Source organism: Hypanus sabinus, chromosome 7 (genome assembly GCF_030144855.1).
Source record: "Hypanus sabinus isolate sHypSab1 chromosome 7, sHypSab1.hap1, whole genome shotgun sequence".
NCBI lineage: Eukaryota > Metazoa > Chordata > Chondrichthyes > Myliobatiformes > Dasyatidae > Hypanus > Hypanus sabinus.
In genome coordinates this window covers 33342675-33357840 of record NC_082712.1, presented here as the reverse complement: position 1 = coordinate 33357840, position 15166 = coordinate 33342675, and the positions used below count along the sequence as shown (strand labels likewise).

At 42.3% G+C, this 15166-nt stretch overlaps 1 protein-coding gene across 15 annotated transcripts in view; it reads right to left on the bottom strand.

Moving 5' to 3' along the window:
• Positions 1-15166, bottom strand: part of LOC132396665 (microtubule-associated serine/threonine-protein kinase 4-like) — a 398948-nt gene that overhangs the window by 254329 nt on the left and 129453 nt on the right. For 3 of the 15 annotated variants that reach the window (XM_059974433.1, XM_059974439.1, XM_059974443.1), the window contains exon 1: positions 6498-6628. The exons of 9 other annotated variants lie outside the window; for them this stretch is intronic. Coding sequence is in view for 2 of the 6 variants with exons in the window: in XM_059974442.1 (XP_059830425.1) it covers positions 6498-6536 (39 nt within the window). In the remaining 4 variants the exon portion in view is untranslated. Of the gene's footprint in view, positions 1-3592; positions 3707-6497; positions 6629-15166 lie in introns of those variants that run through there. 3 more of the 15 variants (XM_059974442.1, XM_059974436.1, XM_059974435.1) reach the window with 3 other exon arrangements.

The window sequence follows — 15166 nt, the reverse complement described above, 5'->3', positions numbered from 1 at the left end:
CCATTCCAATATGTCAATCCATGACCTCTTCTACTGCCACAATGGGGTCACAAATCAGACTGGAGGCGCAGCACCTTATATTCCATCTAGTTAGTCTCCAACCTGATAACATGAATATCGATTTCTTGAATTTCTGGTATCTGCCACTCCCCCTTCACCTTTTCCATTTCCCCCTCTCACCTTACCTGTCCATCACCTCCCTCTGGTGCTCCTCCCCCTTCCCTTTCATCCATGGTCACCTACACCTTCCTATCAGATTTACATTTCCCTATCAACTTCCCAGCTCTTTACTTCACACATCACCTACCACCTTGTCGTTCTTTTTCCCGTTCCCCGCACCTTCTTGCTCTGACTTCTCATTTCCCCTGCAGTCTTGATGAACGGTCTCGGTCCAAAATGTCGACTGTTTACTCTTTTCCCCAGATGCTGCCTGGTCTGCTGAGTTCTTCCAGCAATTACTTTGGATTTCTCTTGTTTGGACTTTATCCTCAATCCTTTGACCAGCTCAGCAAAACAAAGACTGTTTGAACAGCACGCAGAGATTGCAAAAGTGAATTTCTGCACCACCATCCAGATGCTACAAAACAAGGACATTACTTTCTATACCTGGAGCCAGACTGCAATTATCAGCAAAACGTTTAAATGAGTTGTAGTAGATCCACTGAATTGAGCTGTGTGGTTATCTCACAGTTATCTTGACTGTGGATTTAACATAATATTTGCTGATGCACCGAGTGACTTTCTCCCCTGTGAATTGGCCATCGAGTCGAATTATGAGTAGCAGGGATTTCCAATGCTACGAATCAGCTTCATAGTTAGAATCACTAAATGACACTGAAAAGCTGCTTAATCCGTTCTACAAGATAATCACTCTTCTGACACATGCACATGAATGTTGCTACTGCCAATTCTCCATATGTTTGGCTTGTTAAACTGTCCTTTGGAAAGGGTAGAGGACAGAACTGCTCAGGATGCAGCCACTTCCGATGAGCCAGTACTATCTAGAGTAAACAGCCACTGTCAATAGCTTTAAATATTTTATTGTCTGTTCACCCCAACTCGGAAGACAGGGGTACAAAAGGATTAAAACACCCTTCCATGTAGTTGCATAGTATTATATACAGAGGATACATGGTTCAGAAATTGTACATTCTGTCCAACCTAGGAGAACAAAGGGAATGCGAAGCAGAGGTGCAGCTCTTTGAGCTGCTGCCTCCTGGTGATTCAGGTTCAATCCTGACCTCCAGTGCTGTGAGATATTTGCTTGTTCCCCAAGTAACCATATGTGCTTCTCCTCAGCGAGAACATAAAATATAAAGTACAGAACAAAGTACACAGGACATCTTTAGGGAGCACCGTTTCAGAAAGGCAGTATCCATTATTAAGGACCTCCAGCACCCAGGGCATGCCCTTTTCTCACTGTTACCATCAGGTAGGAGGTACAGAAGCCTGAAGGCACACACTGAGTGATTCAGGAACAGCTTCTTCCCCTCCGCCATCAGATTCCGAAATGGACATTGAACCCTTGAACAGTACCTCATTTATTAAATTATATCTTCCTCCAAACTAAAGGTGTAGCCATGGGCACCCGCATGGGTCCTAGCTATGCCTGCCTTTTTGTTGGCCATGTAGAGCAATCTATGTTCCAAGCCTACACCAGTATCTGTCATCCTCTTTTCTTGCGTTATACCGACGACTGCATTGGCGCTGCTTCCTGCACACATGCTGAGCTCGTCAACTTCATTAACTTTGCCTCCAACTTTCACCCCGCCCTCAAATTCACCTGGTCTATTTCCAACACCTCCCTCCCCTTTCTAGATCTTTCTGTTTCTATCTCTGGAGACAGCCTATCCACCGACATCTACTACAAACCTACTAACTCCCACAGCTACCTAGACTATTCCTCCTCCCACCCTGTCTCCTGCAAAAATGCTATCCCTTTCTCTCAATTCCTCCGCCTCTGCCGCATCTGCTCTCAGGATGAGGCCTTTCATTCGAGGACAAAGGAGATGTCTTCCTTTTTTAAAGAAAGGGGCTTCCCTTCGTCCACTAACTCTGCCCTCCATCGCGTCTCCCGTATTTCATGCACCTCTGCCCTCACCCCATCCCCCTGCCAGCCCACCAGGGATAGAGTCCCCCTGGTCCTCACCTATCACCCTACCAGCCTACAGATCCAATGTATAATCCTCCGTAACTTCCGCCACCTCCTACATGATCCCACCACCAGCCACATCTTCCCCTCCCCACTCTCAGTTTTACACAGGGATCGCTCCCTATGCGACTCCCTTGTCCATTCATCCCCCCCATCCCTCCCCACCGACCTCCCTCCGGGCACTCATCTCTGCAAACGGAAGAAGTGCTACACCTGCCCCCACACTTCTTCCCTCACCACCATCCCAGGCCCCAGACAGTCCTTCCAGGTGAGGCGCCACTTCACCTGCGAGTCAACTGGGGTGATATACTGTATCCGGTGCTCCCGAAGTGGCCATTTATACATTGGGGAGACCCGCTGCAGGCAGACTGGGAGACCGTTTCGCCGAACACCGGCGCTCAATCCTCCAGCAGTGGCGGGATCTCCCTGTGGCCACACTTCAATTCCACAGACCACTCCCACTCCGACATGTCTGTCCACGGCCTCCTCTACCGTCAAGATGAGGCCACACGCAGGTCGATGGAGCAACACCTTATCTCCCGCCTAGGTAGCCTCCTACCTGTCGGCATGAACATTCAACTCACAGACCTCCATTGATGCCCCTGCCCCACCCCTAACCCCCATCCCTAAAAATTATTTTAGTCTGGTTCTCTTTCTCTCTCTTTTCCCCCCCTCACTATAATATCCCCCCAGCCCTACCTTTCTTTCTCTTTTATTTCCCATAATTCTCCACCTTCCCCCTAGCCCATTTCCTTCCAGCCTATCACTTCCCAGCTCTCTACTTCATCCCTCCCCCCACTTCTTATCCCCCCTTGACCATCCCATGTTACTTCACTCCTGATGAAGTGTTTCGGCCCGAAACGTCGTCACTACCTCCTCCCACAGATGCTGTCTGGCCTGCTGAGTTCTGCCAGCATTTTGTGTTTTTATTAACTTTAAATAATTCATCACATTTCTTTACAAAAATAGGAGATCATTCAATCTATCAAATCTATGCCAGCTCATAAGGCATTTTAAAAAATTAATTTCCTTTAATTTTCTCAGCAACCTATTTACCACTATCCCTCTCACTCCCCACCATCCAAACACACAATGGGGAAAATTACGGTACCCTAATAAACTACCATTTGTTCATCTTTGAGAAGCAAGAGGAACCCAGGTTGTTAGAACAACTCTACTAGCTGCCCCACATACGACTGGTGCATTGTACTCCAATTCCCTTTGTTCTCCACTTCACCTACATTCACACTTTCCAGGTTTCAACTAAATCCCTATTCCTCCTACCAAAGGTTCTACCTTGCATTTACTTTGCTTAATTTCACATGACAATTACTTGCCCAAGATGTTAATGGTTTCAGATACAACCTGACCTGCTGAGCATTTCCAGCATTGTCTGGTTTATTTTAGATTTGCAGCATTTGTAGCTTCATTTTCACTTACCTATTTGTAACGTTAAAGGAACAGTCGGCTGGCAGTGTAGTGGCATCAGCAAATGGCCCCAAGTTTGAAATGGGCCAGCTCCTTGCATGCTTTCCACCTGTGCTGAGTTGAACATCGAGCTAGCAGCTCGACCTCGTAAAAAACAGTCAAATGCAATGGAAACATCAGAAGTGCCGCCTAATGTGCCACAAAAAGAAACTACAATATTAAAAGGAACGAATGTGCCTTGGTTCCAAGGCAGAAATGAGTGAGGTAGCAAATCATCCTCAACATTAGAGCATGTTAGGGTAGACTCCTGAAGGGCCAATCCTTGTTGTGTTCTTATTCTGCAAGCTCATCAATGCCCCCTCCTTTGCACTCTGTTGTAGTTCTCATCAGTACCGACTTTCCTTCCTAAGATTAGCAGCACATGCAAATTTAGAAATCGTGTTTTTGATCTCAGAGACTGGCTTGATTGCCCAGCAGTTAGCCCGACGCTTTACACTGTTAGCTGTAAGATTGGGGTTTGATTCCCACTGCTGTATGTTCTCCCTGTCACCGCACTGGCTTCCTCCCACATTCTGAAGATGTATGGTTAGGGTTAGTGAGCTATGGGAATGCTGTTGGCACCAGAAGCAAGACGGCAGTTGCTCAGCACAATCCTCACTGATTTGATTCGACTCAAACAACGCATCTTACTCTGTTTCAACGTACATATGGCAAATAAAGCTAATCTTTAAATTTTTAAGTCATTAAGTAGTTGAAGAGCAGTGGCCCAAGACCAATCCTTGTGGAAGATAGTTATTCATCTCCTCCATTGATAATAGCTACACTACGCTCCTAGAAAGGATTGGTAGGAGAGCCTAGGATCCCAGGATACGGTCTCAGAATAAAAGGGAAGTCCTTTTAAAACTTCATTGAGGAAGAGTTTGGCCCTCCCCCACAGCCAGAGGGTGGTGTATCTATGGTATTTGTTGGCATACAGCGCAATCATGACAACATTGAATGCATTTAAGGAATAGATTGATAGGTTCTCGATCAATAAAGGGGTTAAGGGTTACAGAGGAGAAGGTGGAAGAATGGAATTTTTAAAAACTGTCATGATAGAATGGTGAAGCATACTCAATGGGCCAAAAGGCCCAAACCTATTCCTATATCATATTGTCAAGCCTCAGGATTATTACAAAACTATTTCCTTGCATTTGCATCAAATTTAAAACTTGAGCTCATAATATGCAAAATGAATAGCAGATGCACAAATTACTGAAAAACATAAACCCCAGGTCAGTCATTCATTCCCAGTTAGCACCCTTCTACATCTCCCACCCCATCTCCTACAAAGTAAGCGAGCTAACCTCAGAACGTAGATAATAAAGCAAGCTGAGCTGCAATCCAAATAACAGGAGTTCAATTGTCCTACTCCTCTTCAAATAAAACACAGCTGCCTCCACGGCTTAAGATCTCTGGTGAAAGGTGCAATTGGATGTACAAATGGAAGGCTGTTCTTACGTGACATCTGAATGTTATGAAGGTGATGAATGCAACATGGACTGTTTCCCTGTTCAAAATCTGATTCCCACCCCAAGCCACATCCTTAAAGCTAGAAATTCCCACCTCAAAATAATGCAGTTTCCTCAAACTGCACTAATTGCATAGTTCAGAGGTAAACTGTAATCAAAATAAACTATGCTATTAACACCAGACCATTAGTAGTTTGGTTATGAGAAAATAACCCTCTCCCTACCCTCCCAGATTCAGGCTCAGCGTCTGAGTGAGAAAAGACCAAGGGTATGAGCATTGTTCCACATTCTGCTTTTCAGCTCCAGGTATATTTATAAAATCTATTTTCCAAAACTAGTAAGCAGATAACCTACTGTAATTAGAACTTTAACCCAACTGCCTCTTACATTGAGTAATCTGCTAACAGACAGACTTGCTCAGTATACCAGCATAGTGTGAATACATAGGGCAAAGCAAAACTTTGCTAATCTAAAGGCAGACAGCAGCTTAGCTATGCAGATCCGTGAGATAACAGATTTGATTCACTGTTTCTGGTGAATGAACTAAAGATCAGCGGGAAGGGGCACACGTTTCACGCTAGCTAAATCAACCGGGATTCCTTCGCTGTACACCAACGGGCAAGTCCTGTCAGAAGAGCAATCACCAAGGGAGATCAAACTTAATCTTGGCTTCCCACTTTCAAACAGCACGGCAACATTAGCTGTCTGGACTGGCAAAAACAATAGCCTCTGTCTTGGTGTCACAAAAGGGTAACTGCACAGAAATATGTTTTAGTGTTGTTAGTTCGTTCAAGGCGAATGTCAAAAGGTACATCAAGCTATTTTAAAATTCAAAATTTGCTGTCATTAACTCATCAATTACAACAATTAAAATCCACAATAACCGAACATCTAACTCTGAAAGAACGTCTACGTTTGCTTTCAATGATGCTGATATGTTTAATAGTTGGTAAACTGAACTTTCTCAATTAAAAGGAGATATGAACCTCAACTTATTCAGCAGCAGATGTGAAACTCAATGTCTGAGCACAGAAATTATCACAAAATATATGTGCTGTAGTCAGACTTCAAGCTTTTTTAAAAAAGCTTTACTGAACGTAACTGTGTGCACAAAGAGCAGAATAAGTAGTTTGGATGAAGTACCTTCTCTGGTCTTCATATGATGTAGCACAAACTGTCAGCAACTAATCTAACTGAACAAACCTACAACTATCAACTACTTTACAAGAACACCATTTAAAATACATACTGTCTAAAGCAGCACATTTTTTGGCACCTTATATCCCAAAATAAGACTCAAATGTTTGTCTCTTAAAAAGGCAACCTGAAGGAATGTAACAGAAGGTATTAATAGTTTTGTCTGTGCAAATACAACCCTTTGGCAAGAATAAAGTGATGATGCCCACCTGAAGCCCTCGTCGCCGAAGAATGCTGGACTCGTCCATGTTAGTCCTGGTTTTCTCTCATTTCTTCCACTGTATGGCCATACTGCAGTGCCACAGACCTCACCATGCTAATTCTGAAGCTTGCAGCTGCTAAACACTTACATCACAGCAATTCCAATTGGAGAAAGAAAGTCAGCTGACGCTTCTAGTTATTCACTCCAGCAACTTCAGGAGATCATGAATGCTGCTGTGCATAGCAGCAAGTGGGCTCCAGCAGTGTCTCTCTCACACACACTCACGTTACGCACACTACCCGGCTCAAAGCAAAATACTTCTGTAGTTGTCAGACCCTCTTCAAGTCATTTCTAAAGATAAAATCCCTGTAAAACCATTAGCTTTCTTCTTGCCTGTTATATGATAAATGTGCTACCAACCGCCTTTAAGGTCAAACACGAGGGCAAATCAGCAGTGACACCTCTGCAAAGATAGCAGCTGGATTTGACGGTACAAAACTGGGACACAGCTGGCTCATGGTGCAGCATAGCTCTGTCTAGCGCCTTTCCAGCATGTTCAAAGAAAACAAAGCTCAGGACGCACACAGACTAGGTTTGGCAAGTGAAAATGATTGATCTACAACAGAGTTATTTAACAAAATGCCAAAACACAGCAATTTTTCTAAACAGTTGAATTTTTACTTTCACTTCACAATGTGAATGGAACAAGCAACACAAACAATGTACAACATTACCCTCAGCTAAAAATGCTCAAATCAGCTAAGTCCAGAAGATCATAGGATCCCAGATCAGCTTACAAGAAAGCACAGATGTGGTTATATGCATCCTTTCCTTGCTACTTTTAAGATAATTGGATCAATGATAAATAAAATACCCTAAATTTTCAGCATTAACTTGGGTGAAATTACTTGTCAACAAATGAGAGAGATCAGGTGTAAAAGATTAAAAAGCAATATTTTGGCGAATGTTTCTTAAATTCAGCTTGAACAGCAAGAATCATGAATACTTGATACATGCCAAAATAAACCGCAATTTAAATTTATGCTTAAACATTTTAGTACTAAAAGGATCAATTCTATGTAAGAGAACCAACCAAACAGAAAAGGAGATGAAAGTACTAACTTACAATTAAACACTGTCATATCCATGACTATATGTCTATATTTACAGGCGAAATGCCATTCTTTATGCGATATACTATTCCTAGTATTCTTGACATGGGGCTGACGAACATTAGTACAGAAATTTGCACTGAGATTTAAATTACAATTTATTTTGGTTTACTTTTCTTGATACAAATTTGATTAAATATGGTACTGAAAATATTTAGGCACCCAGTGCAAAATGAATACACAAATAAGAACAAGTTTTTCAAAGAAATATTTTATGCCTCCGAATGTGGAATTTTTCAGATGTTTTCTACACAATGCTTCAAAAACACCCTTTTCTGCAGAACGCAGACATTCATTCCTGCTAATACAAGCCCCATCACACGACTAGAAATAATGTCCTGTGCAGATACCTGGAAGGTTTTATTTCTGAGTGTGCTCAAAATCAACACTAAGAAAAATAATACAACAATTTATATCCAGCATGGCTAGCGAGGCACAGCCAGTAGTTATGATCTGGAATGCAGCACTGGAAAGGCATATAGATGGAGTTTCCAATGCATCAGGAAGAAATTAAATTGACTGTTCAGATGAAAATACTAGAGTAATGCAGCAAGAGATAGGGAAATGCAATTCGTTGTTTTGTTCTGATACATGATTAAAAAAAAGCCATTGATCTGATGAATATAATAGCTCTTAATGGACTTCCACGTCTCTGCAAACCTATATACTTAGTCGTTCATACCAACATCTCATGCAAAGACTGTAGCTGTTTTAATGCTAAAAGAAATAAAAGAACAAACAGCTGTACCAGGCTCAGTATTAGGTCAACAAATTCATAGTTTCCAAGTTATCAGAGTGATCCATTATTTTCTGATGGAAGCAATGAAGAAGAGTGGATAGGTTATACAGTGTTACATATTAATGCAATAATTTGAACTCTAAGCAGCCTGTTATTTCTTGACCGCAGTGGAGAGATACAGCATAGCACTTCTGCTTTCCCAGCACTCAAACTCGGCTTTTATCTTTCTGTTTGGATAGCTGAATTGTGAAAAAGTACACCAATGAATTCCAAAACTGCTCTAGTGTGAAGAAGCAAGAGTTCCCTCTGCTGGCTGTATTCTTCCTTTAGTTTAATAAATGACATTACTGTATATTTGGTTCTCATTCTATTTGTTCCATCAGTGTAGGGAGGCTTGGGGCAATGCAAATAGCAGCAACATTTGGCTCTTTTTAAAGTTTAGTCAGAATTTGCTACCCCTCCCTCCATCACCAACAAAACGACTAGAACAGGGATTCTGAACCATGGACCCCTCAGCTAATTGCAAGGTTCCATGGCATAAGAAAGGTTGGGAACCCTTGGCCTAGAAGGATGAACAGACCTCTTTGCAAAGAGGCATTAAGTCCCTGCTCCCTCAGGTAAATGCAAAAGATCCCAGACCACTGCATCAAAGAAGAACAGGGGAGTCCTGGCATCTGGCCGGTGCTTTTCCTGTAGATGTTAAAACAACATTACCAATCACTTCTACGGTACTGTTGGTGGAGCCTGCACAACCCATCAGTGCAAGAATGGCTGCACTTCAAAGGGATTTTATTGCCTATTAAACTATTTGGAGCATCCAGTGTTATGGAAGGCACATTGTGCTCCACTATTTTCTTTTGAAATAGAACCTGCAACTCTGTTCAATGGCGAAACAAGCAATTAATACAGAACTAATTCAGGAGATATGCAGCATCATGTAGTAGACAGAACCTGCTATGTTTGAGGTCACTCTCCCTTTAGATATTACCTGACCTGCTGAGTGCTTTCTACTTTTATTTCAGATTTTAGCAGTGTTTTAAAAAAATTTAGAGACACAGCATGGTAACAGACCTTCTGGCCCAACAACTCCACACTGCCCAATTACACCCATGTGACCTACTAACCAGTACGTCTTTGGAATGTGGGAGGAAACCGGAGCTCCTGTAGGAAACCCACATGGTCATGGGGAGAACGTCCAAACTCCTTACAGACAGTGGCAGTGACAGTGACACTTTCACAGCTTTATAAATTTGGTCTGTTGTTTATCAAAAGTTATTCATCAATAGGGCACAAAGTATTCTGAACTTGCAACAGTCTGGCACAAGGTGAGGATAAAACATTTCTTTTGCTGAAACACACACTCACCACAATTGTTGGACTGATTTCTGGGACTTAACTGCAGAAGGTAAAGACTATATGCCCCTTTGAGCCTGCCCTCATGGCTATTGGCAAATGTGTGAAAAACCTAAACTGCAGCAATGAGGAGCCTGGCTGGAAACATTGTAGTAACAATGAGAGCAAAAAGACAACATAAATAACATTGGAGACACTTGGATGCCTCAGGCAACTTGGAAAATAAAGCAAACAGAATGGAATCACCAAAGGAAAAGAAACGCTATGTAAAAACAGGTATTCTCCTTGGGCTAAATAAAAAGAGACCAATTATTTGTATATCTTATGTTTAATGTTACACCTAGAGGTTTACTCTGGACAATAGAAGTATTGAAACAGGATGTAAACACCTGGTGAGTTCCAATGCCAGTAGCAAAAGAATAAGCAGTAATGAGGAAGGGGAAACTACTCTCATAACACAGAGACCTCTTCATGACTATGGGGGCTGAGGGTAGCATCTGCACATGGCAGATGTTACTACTTCTAATATCATTTCAATCTGCACGAGAACCATTTGGCAACGAACTGAGGTACACAATGAAAATAAAAAGTGGAATGGAAACAGAGAGAGAAGCAGGGAAATGTAGAATATTGAAGTTTCCCGTCCGAGGTGGTCATATTTTACATTTCCCTTCAAGTCCTTTACAACCTCTTTATCTAAGAGAACCACCTCAAGCTTCCTTATTTCCATAAAACTGATTATCAACTTGCTGCTCTCCCTTCAAGTTGGCTGATATTAATTTTTCTCCCCTCAGACAGAGGCCCACCCCACTCACGTCACCTGCCTTGTCATGAAATTATTTCTCTAAGAGACAACTTTTGACCAATCCCTTTCCATCTTCAATTTGCTGTTCAAACCCCTTTTAATGCATGATAGCTTGACTAACGAACCCAAGCCTGGAGGGACTCAACTGTTTATGCCAGCTCAGACCATTCTGGCTCAGTACTTCATCCAGATATGGCTAATTTGCATAGTATTAGCAGGAGTGCCCTCCAGTCTGAATCAAAAAGCAATGAATTTACAATTACGTGAAATACTTAACAATGGGGCAGGTGATAATTTCTTTTGAACATCATGAGTCCAACTAAGAAGCCATAAATTTACACTACTTCTAGCTTTGTTTGAAATAAAGGGAAAGGCTTTATAATGAAGCCCCTCTCAAAACCTGATGACATCCTAAAGATCTTAATTGCCAAATAAGCACTTTGTATTCCATTACAGCATTGGAGATCTGGCAGCCACCCACAAACAGTAACGATGAGATAACCGACAATCAGTGGTGATGAGATAAATATTAGCCAGTTAATTTCTCTGCATCTCTTTAAAATTGTATCATGGGATCTTCAATGTGGGAGATGATGGTGGTTTACTTTAACATCCTTTATGCAAGGTAGTGCTACCAGTCGGCCACCGAGAGTCAGTAACATTTTCTGGGATTTGGAACCATAATCTTCTCACTCTGTCAGAAGTGTCACAGAATCGCAGGCGGCTCTATATCAATGCACTGCCTTGAGAAACCATCTGAACCGAGCCGTGGAATAAATTCACATTTAAAAGTCTGGCTCGAAGTTGATGTATTTTGTAACTTGCATTTGTAATCAGCTGATTTATTGAATGGACAAGAGAACAGAGATGTTTGGATATACATAGTCATATGCACAATTCTACCTAAATTCTACCTAAATGCTGCAAACTTTTAAGCTGCTAGTGTGTACATTCTGAATGCACCTGCATGCTAAATGGATGGACACAGCAGCCCAGAGCAGACAGAACAAATACAAACAAGTAGAGCCAAAGACGAATCTTGGAAAATTCAATTTGTTTTATACTTGAACTTGAAACGTTCAATGGGTTTACACTTCCACTCTCGCCGGAGTGCGAGCATCAGTGCAGCACACTGGTGCAGTGGTTAGCGCAATGCTTTTCAGTATAGGCAACCCAGGTTCAATTCCCACTGTTTCCTGTAAGGAGTCTGTTTTTACGCTTTCCCCGTGACCCTGTGGGTTTCCTCCGGGTGCTCCAGTTTCCTCCCACACCCCAAAGGCGTAGCGGTTAGCAAGTTAATTGGTCACTGTAAATTGCCCCACGATTAGGCTCAGATTAAATCGGGGAACTGCTGAGTGGCACAGCTCAAGGGGCAGAAGGGTCTATGCCACGCTGTATCTCAATAAATAAATTAAATGCAATGCTTAGTCATATGATTGACGTAAAAGGAACTATGCTATTCAATCTATATCATCTTTCATATCAATGTGTTATCTCCCCATTGTGATTGAAACCAGAAACAAAAGAAATGCCCATTGCTTTTTGTCCTTCTGTGATATTAATTCCACTCTATTGCCTTCTTTTCAGAGCTTACCAGTATGGATTACTTCTCTCCATTTCTCTTAGATTAACTTTACTTTTAGCCTACCTGTAAGTTTAGAGCAAACTGCTACTCATCAGGATTAACTATTTCTGCACACTTAGGGATTGTACAAGTCATAAAATTAAAACCAAGACATGTCCTTAATTAAGGAGCTCAGAGGACATTAAGGTTTATAGACAGCAGACTAAACAGGAATTATTGTAGGCATGTGCCATGATTGCTTTTTAACACTAATCTATAAAAGGGATTGTGCAGCAAATAAGCTTATCGCTAAAACCATATTCAGTATGAATGGGCTGTCAGATTTGACAGATAAATTTGATGTTGTGTTTCTGTTCACTTATGATACTGGCTTATTTATAAAATAGATGCAATTTTGCAGATTATTTCTCCTTCTGATCTCCAGACTGGAAAAGCCACCATTTTATGGAACACAGAGAGTGACACTGACTGTGGCAGACATCATTATTTTGTACAAGGTAGTTATGGAAAGGTGCATCGACTCAACCACTCCTCAGCTTTGGATGAGATGGAGAGGTTTCAGTCTAGTTTGGCACAAATTAAATTCAGATCAAACATCTCACTTCCATTCCGTTAGCAGGAAGTGAGGGCAACTTCCCCGCTCAGATGAAGGTATAATTACCCTCAGGCTCCAATACCCAGAAGAATGGAAAGACATAGGGGAGTAGCAATGGCTTTCCAGGAGCATTGAGCAAAGAGCTAACTATCTACACTCCCTGTGACCTTTTCCTTTAGAACAGGGGCTCACAACCTTCTTAAGCCATAGACCCCTACCATTTACCAAGGGGCCCACAGACCCGTAATTGGGAAACCCTGATTTAGAAGATGCATGCTGGTGAAGCAATAAGCTTTGAAAAGATCACTTAACCTACCACTTCTAAAAAAGGACCAGAAGTTGAACCCCAGTGTCTTATGTAGGAGTGTGACACAAGTACAGTCCTCCTACTTAAAAGAAGTGTGTCCCTGAAAAATCTGAAATATTGCATGAAAAGCTGGAAGACTTTGTAGGATTAGGGTCCATACTGTTGCTTTTATAGTATTTTTCTTTGCAGTTTTAAATTATAATTTGCATAATTTCTGTTAACTTTGAGAAACTTGTAGTAGGTTTGATACTATGCTTCTGTTGTATCATTGGTAACAGATTCCTTATGTAAACCGGTCAAGATCAATTTCTAGCACAAAAGGATAGCATGTGCTCATGTTCCTTTGTTACTTCATTATTTTTCTTAACTTGATTTGCTTGCTGGTACAGTTTAGATGTTCATCATTGTATAGGTCAGGAAATGGCTGCAACCATAAGGTTTGCAACTCATTCCTGAGTTCCAAGGAACTGTCTGGACGACATCATCAGGTCTAACTTGTTGCGCAGGTCAAGTTTATAACGTTAGGTTACCCAGAGTAACTTTTCTTCATTAAGTTACACAAATATAATGGGCTAATTAATTTCCTTCAAAACTGAAAGCAATTTAAAAGTACACATCAAACCTCACTTTACTAGCGCTAAGTTCATCCATCTTCCAGGAATTGAGAGCAACGTCCATTCAAGACAGAGAAAAACAAGAGTCTGCAGATGCTGTTATCTGGAGCAAAACCAATCTGGATGAATTCAGCAGACCAGGCAGCTTCCCTGACGGGAAGTGGACACTTGGCATTTCAAGAAGGAGGAGGGTCCATTCTGAGAGAAGGGTCTTGATCAGAAATGGTAACATTCAGTTTCCCTCCACAGATGCTGCCAGAAACCAGAGTTCTTCCAGCAATTTGGGGGTTTTTTTTGCTTCATACAAAACATGCTTCTTCAGTTCAGGTTACAAGAGAAGGCTTTTGAATGATACAAGGCTACAATGGTTGTCGCTGCTGGGCATGGTAATGGGGACAAGCTCCGACTACCTATTAAATGCTCCAAAATGGTGGGCATCTCAAATAGCCTCTGACAACCAAGTCCAGCTCCTGGCCTTCATGTGTGGCGTAGTTACTAAGCCCAGCAGAACCATTTCTATTGATAGAAGGGGCAAAGGCACGTTAATGGCGCCTTAAAACCAGTCACTTCAGGCACTTGGGGCTCATTGATTTCTCGCTTTTCAGGTAATGCCCCCTTCCCCTCTCCTTCACTATTACCCATTCCTATTTCCCTCTCTAACCTTATCTCCTTACCTGCCCATCAGCTCCCTCTGGTGCTCCTCCCCCGTTTCGTTCTTCCATGGCCTTCTGTCCTCTCCTATCAGATTCCCCCTTCTCCAAACCTGCATCTCTTTCATCAACTTCCCAACTTTTTACTTCACCCCTCCCGGTTTCACCTCTCACCTTGTGGTTCTTCCTCCCTTCCCCCCACCTTCGACTCCTCATCTTTTTTCTCTGGTCTTGACGAAGGATCCCAGCCCGAAATATCGACCGTACTCCTTTCCATCGATGCTGCCCGGTCTGCTGAGTTCCTCCAGCATTTTCTGTGTATTGCTTGGATTTCTAGCATCTGCACATTTTCTCTTGTTTGTGAGTGCTTCCAGGTGAGGCAACATTTCACCTGAGAGTCTGCTGGGGTCTGATGCTCCCAGTGTGGCCACCTATATGTATAGGTAATCGATACCTGTATGACCTGGTATAGATTGGGAGATGACTTCGCCGAGTACCTATGCTGCATCAGCTAGAAAAAGTGGGATATCCTGGTGGCCACCCACTTCAGTGCTACGTCATTTTCCAACATAACAATCCATGGCCTCTTCTACTGTCATGATGATGCCACAGTCAGGTTGGAGGAGCAACATTTTATATTGTCTAGGTAGCCTCCAACCTGATTGCAGAACAATGATTTCTCTAACTTACAGTGATTACCAGCCCCTTGAGCATTCCCCATTCCTGCTTCCCTCTCTCACCTTATCTGCTTACCTGCCCATCACCTCCTCCTTTTCTTTCCTCCATGGCCTTCTGTGGTCTCCTAGCAGACTCCCCCTTCTCCAACCCGTTATCTCTTTCACCAATCAAATTCTAG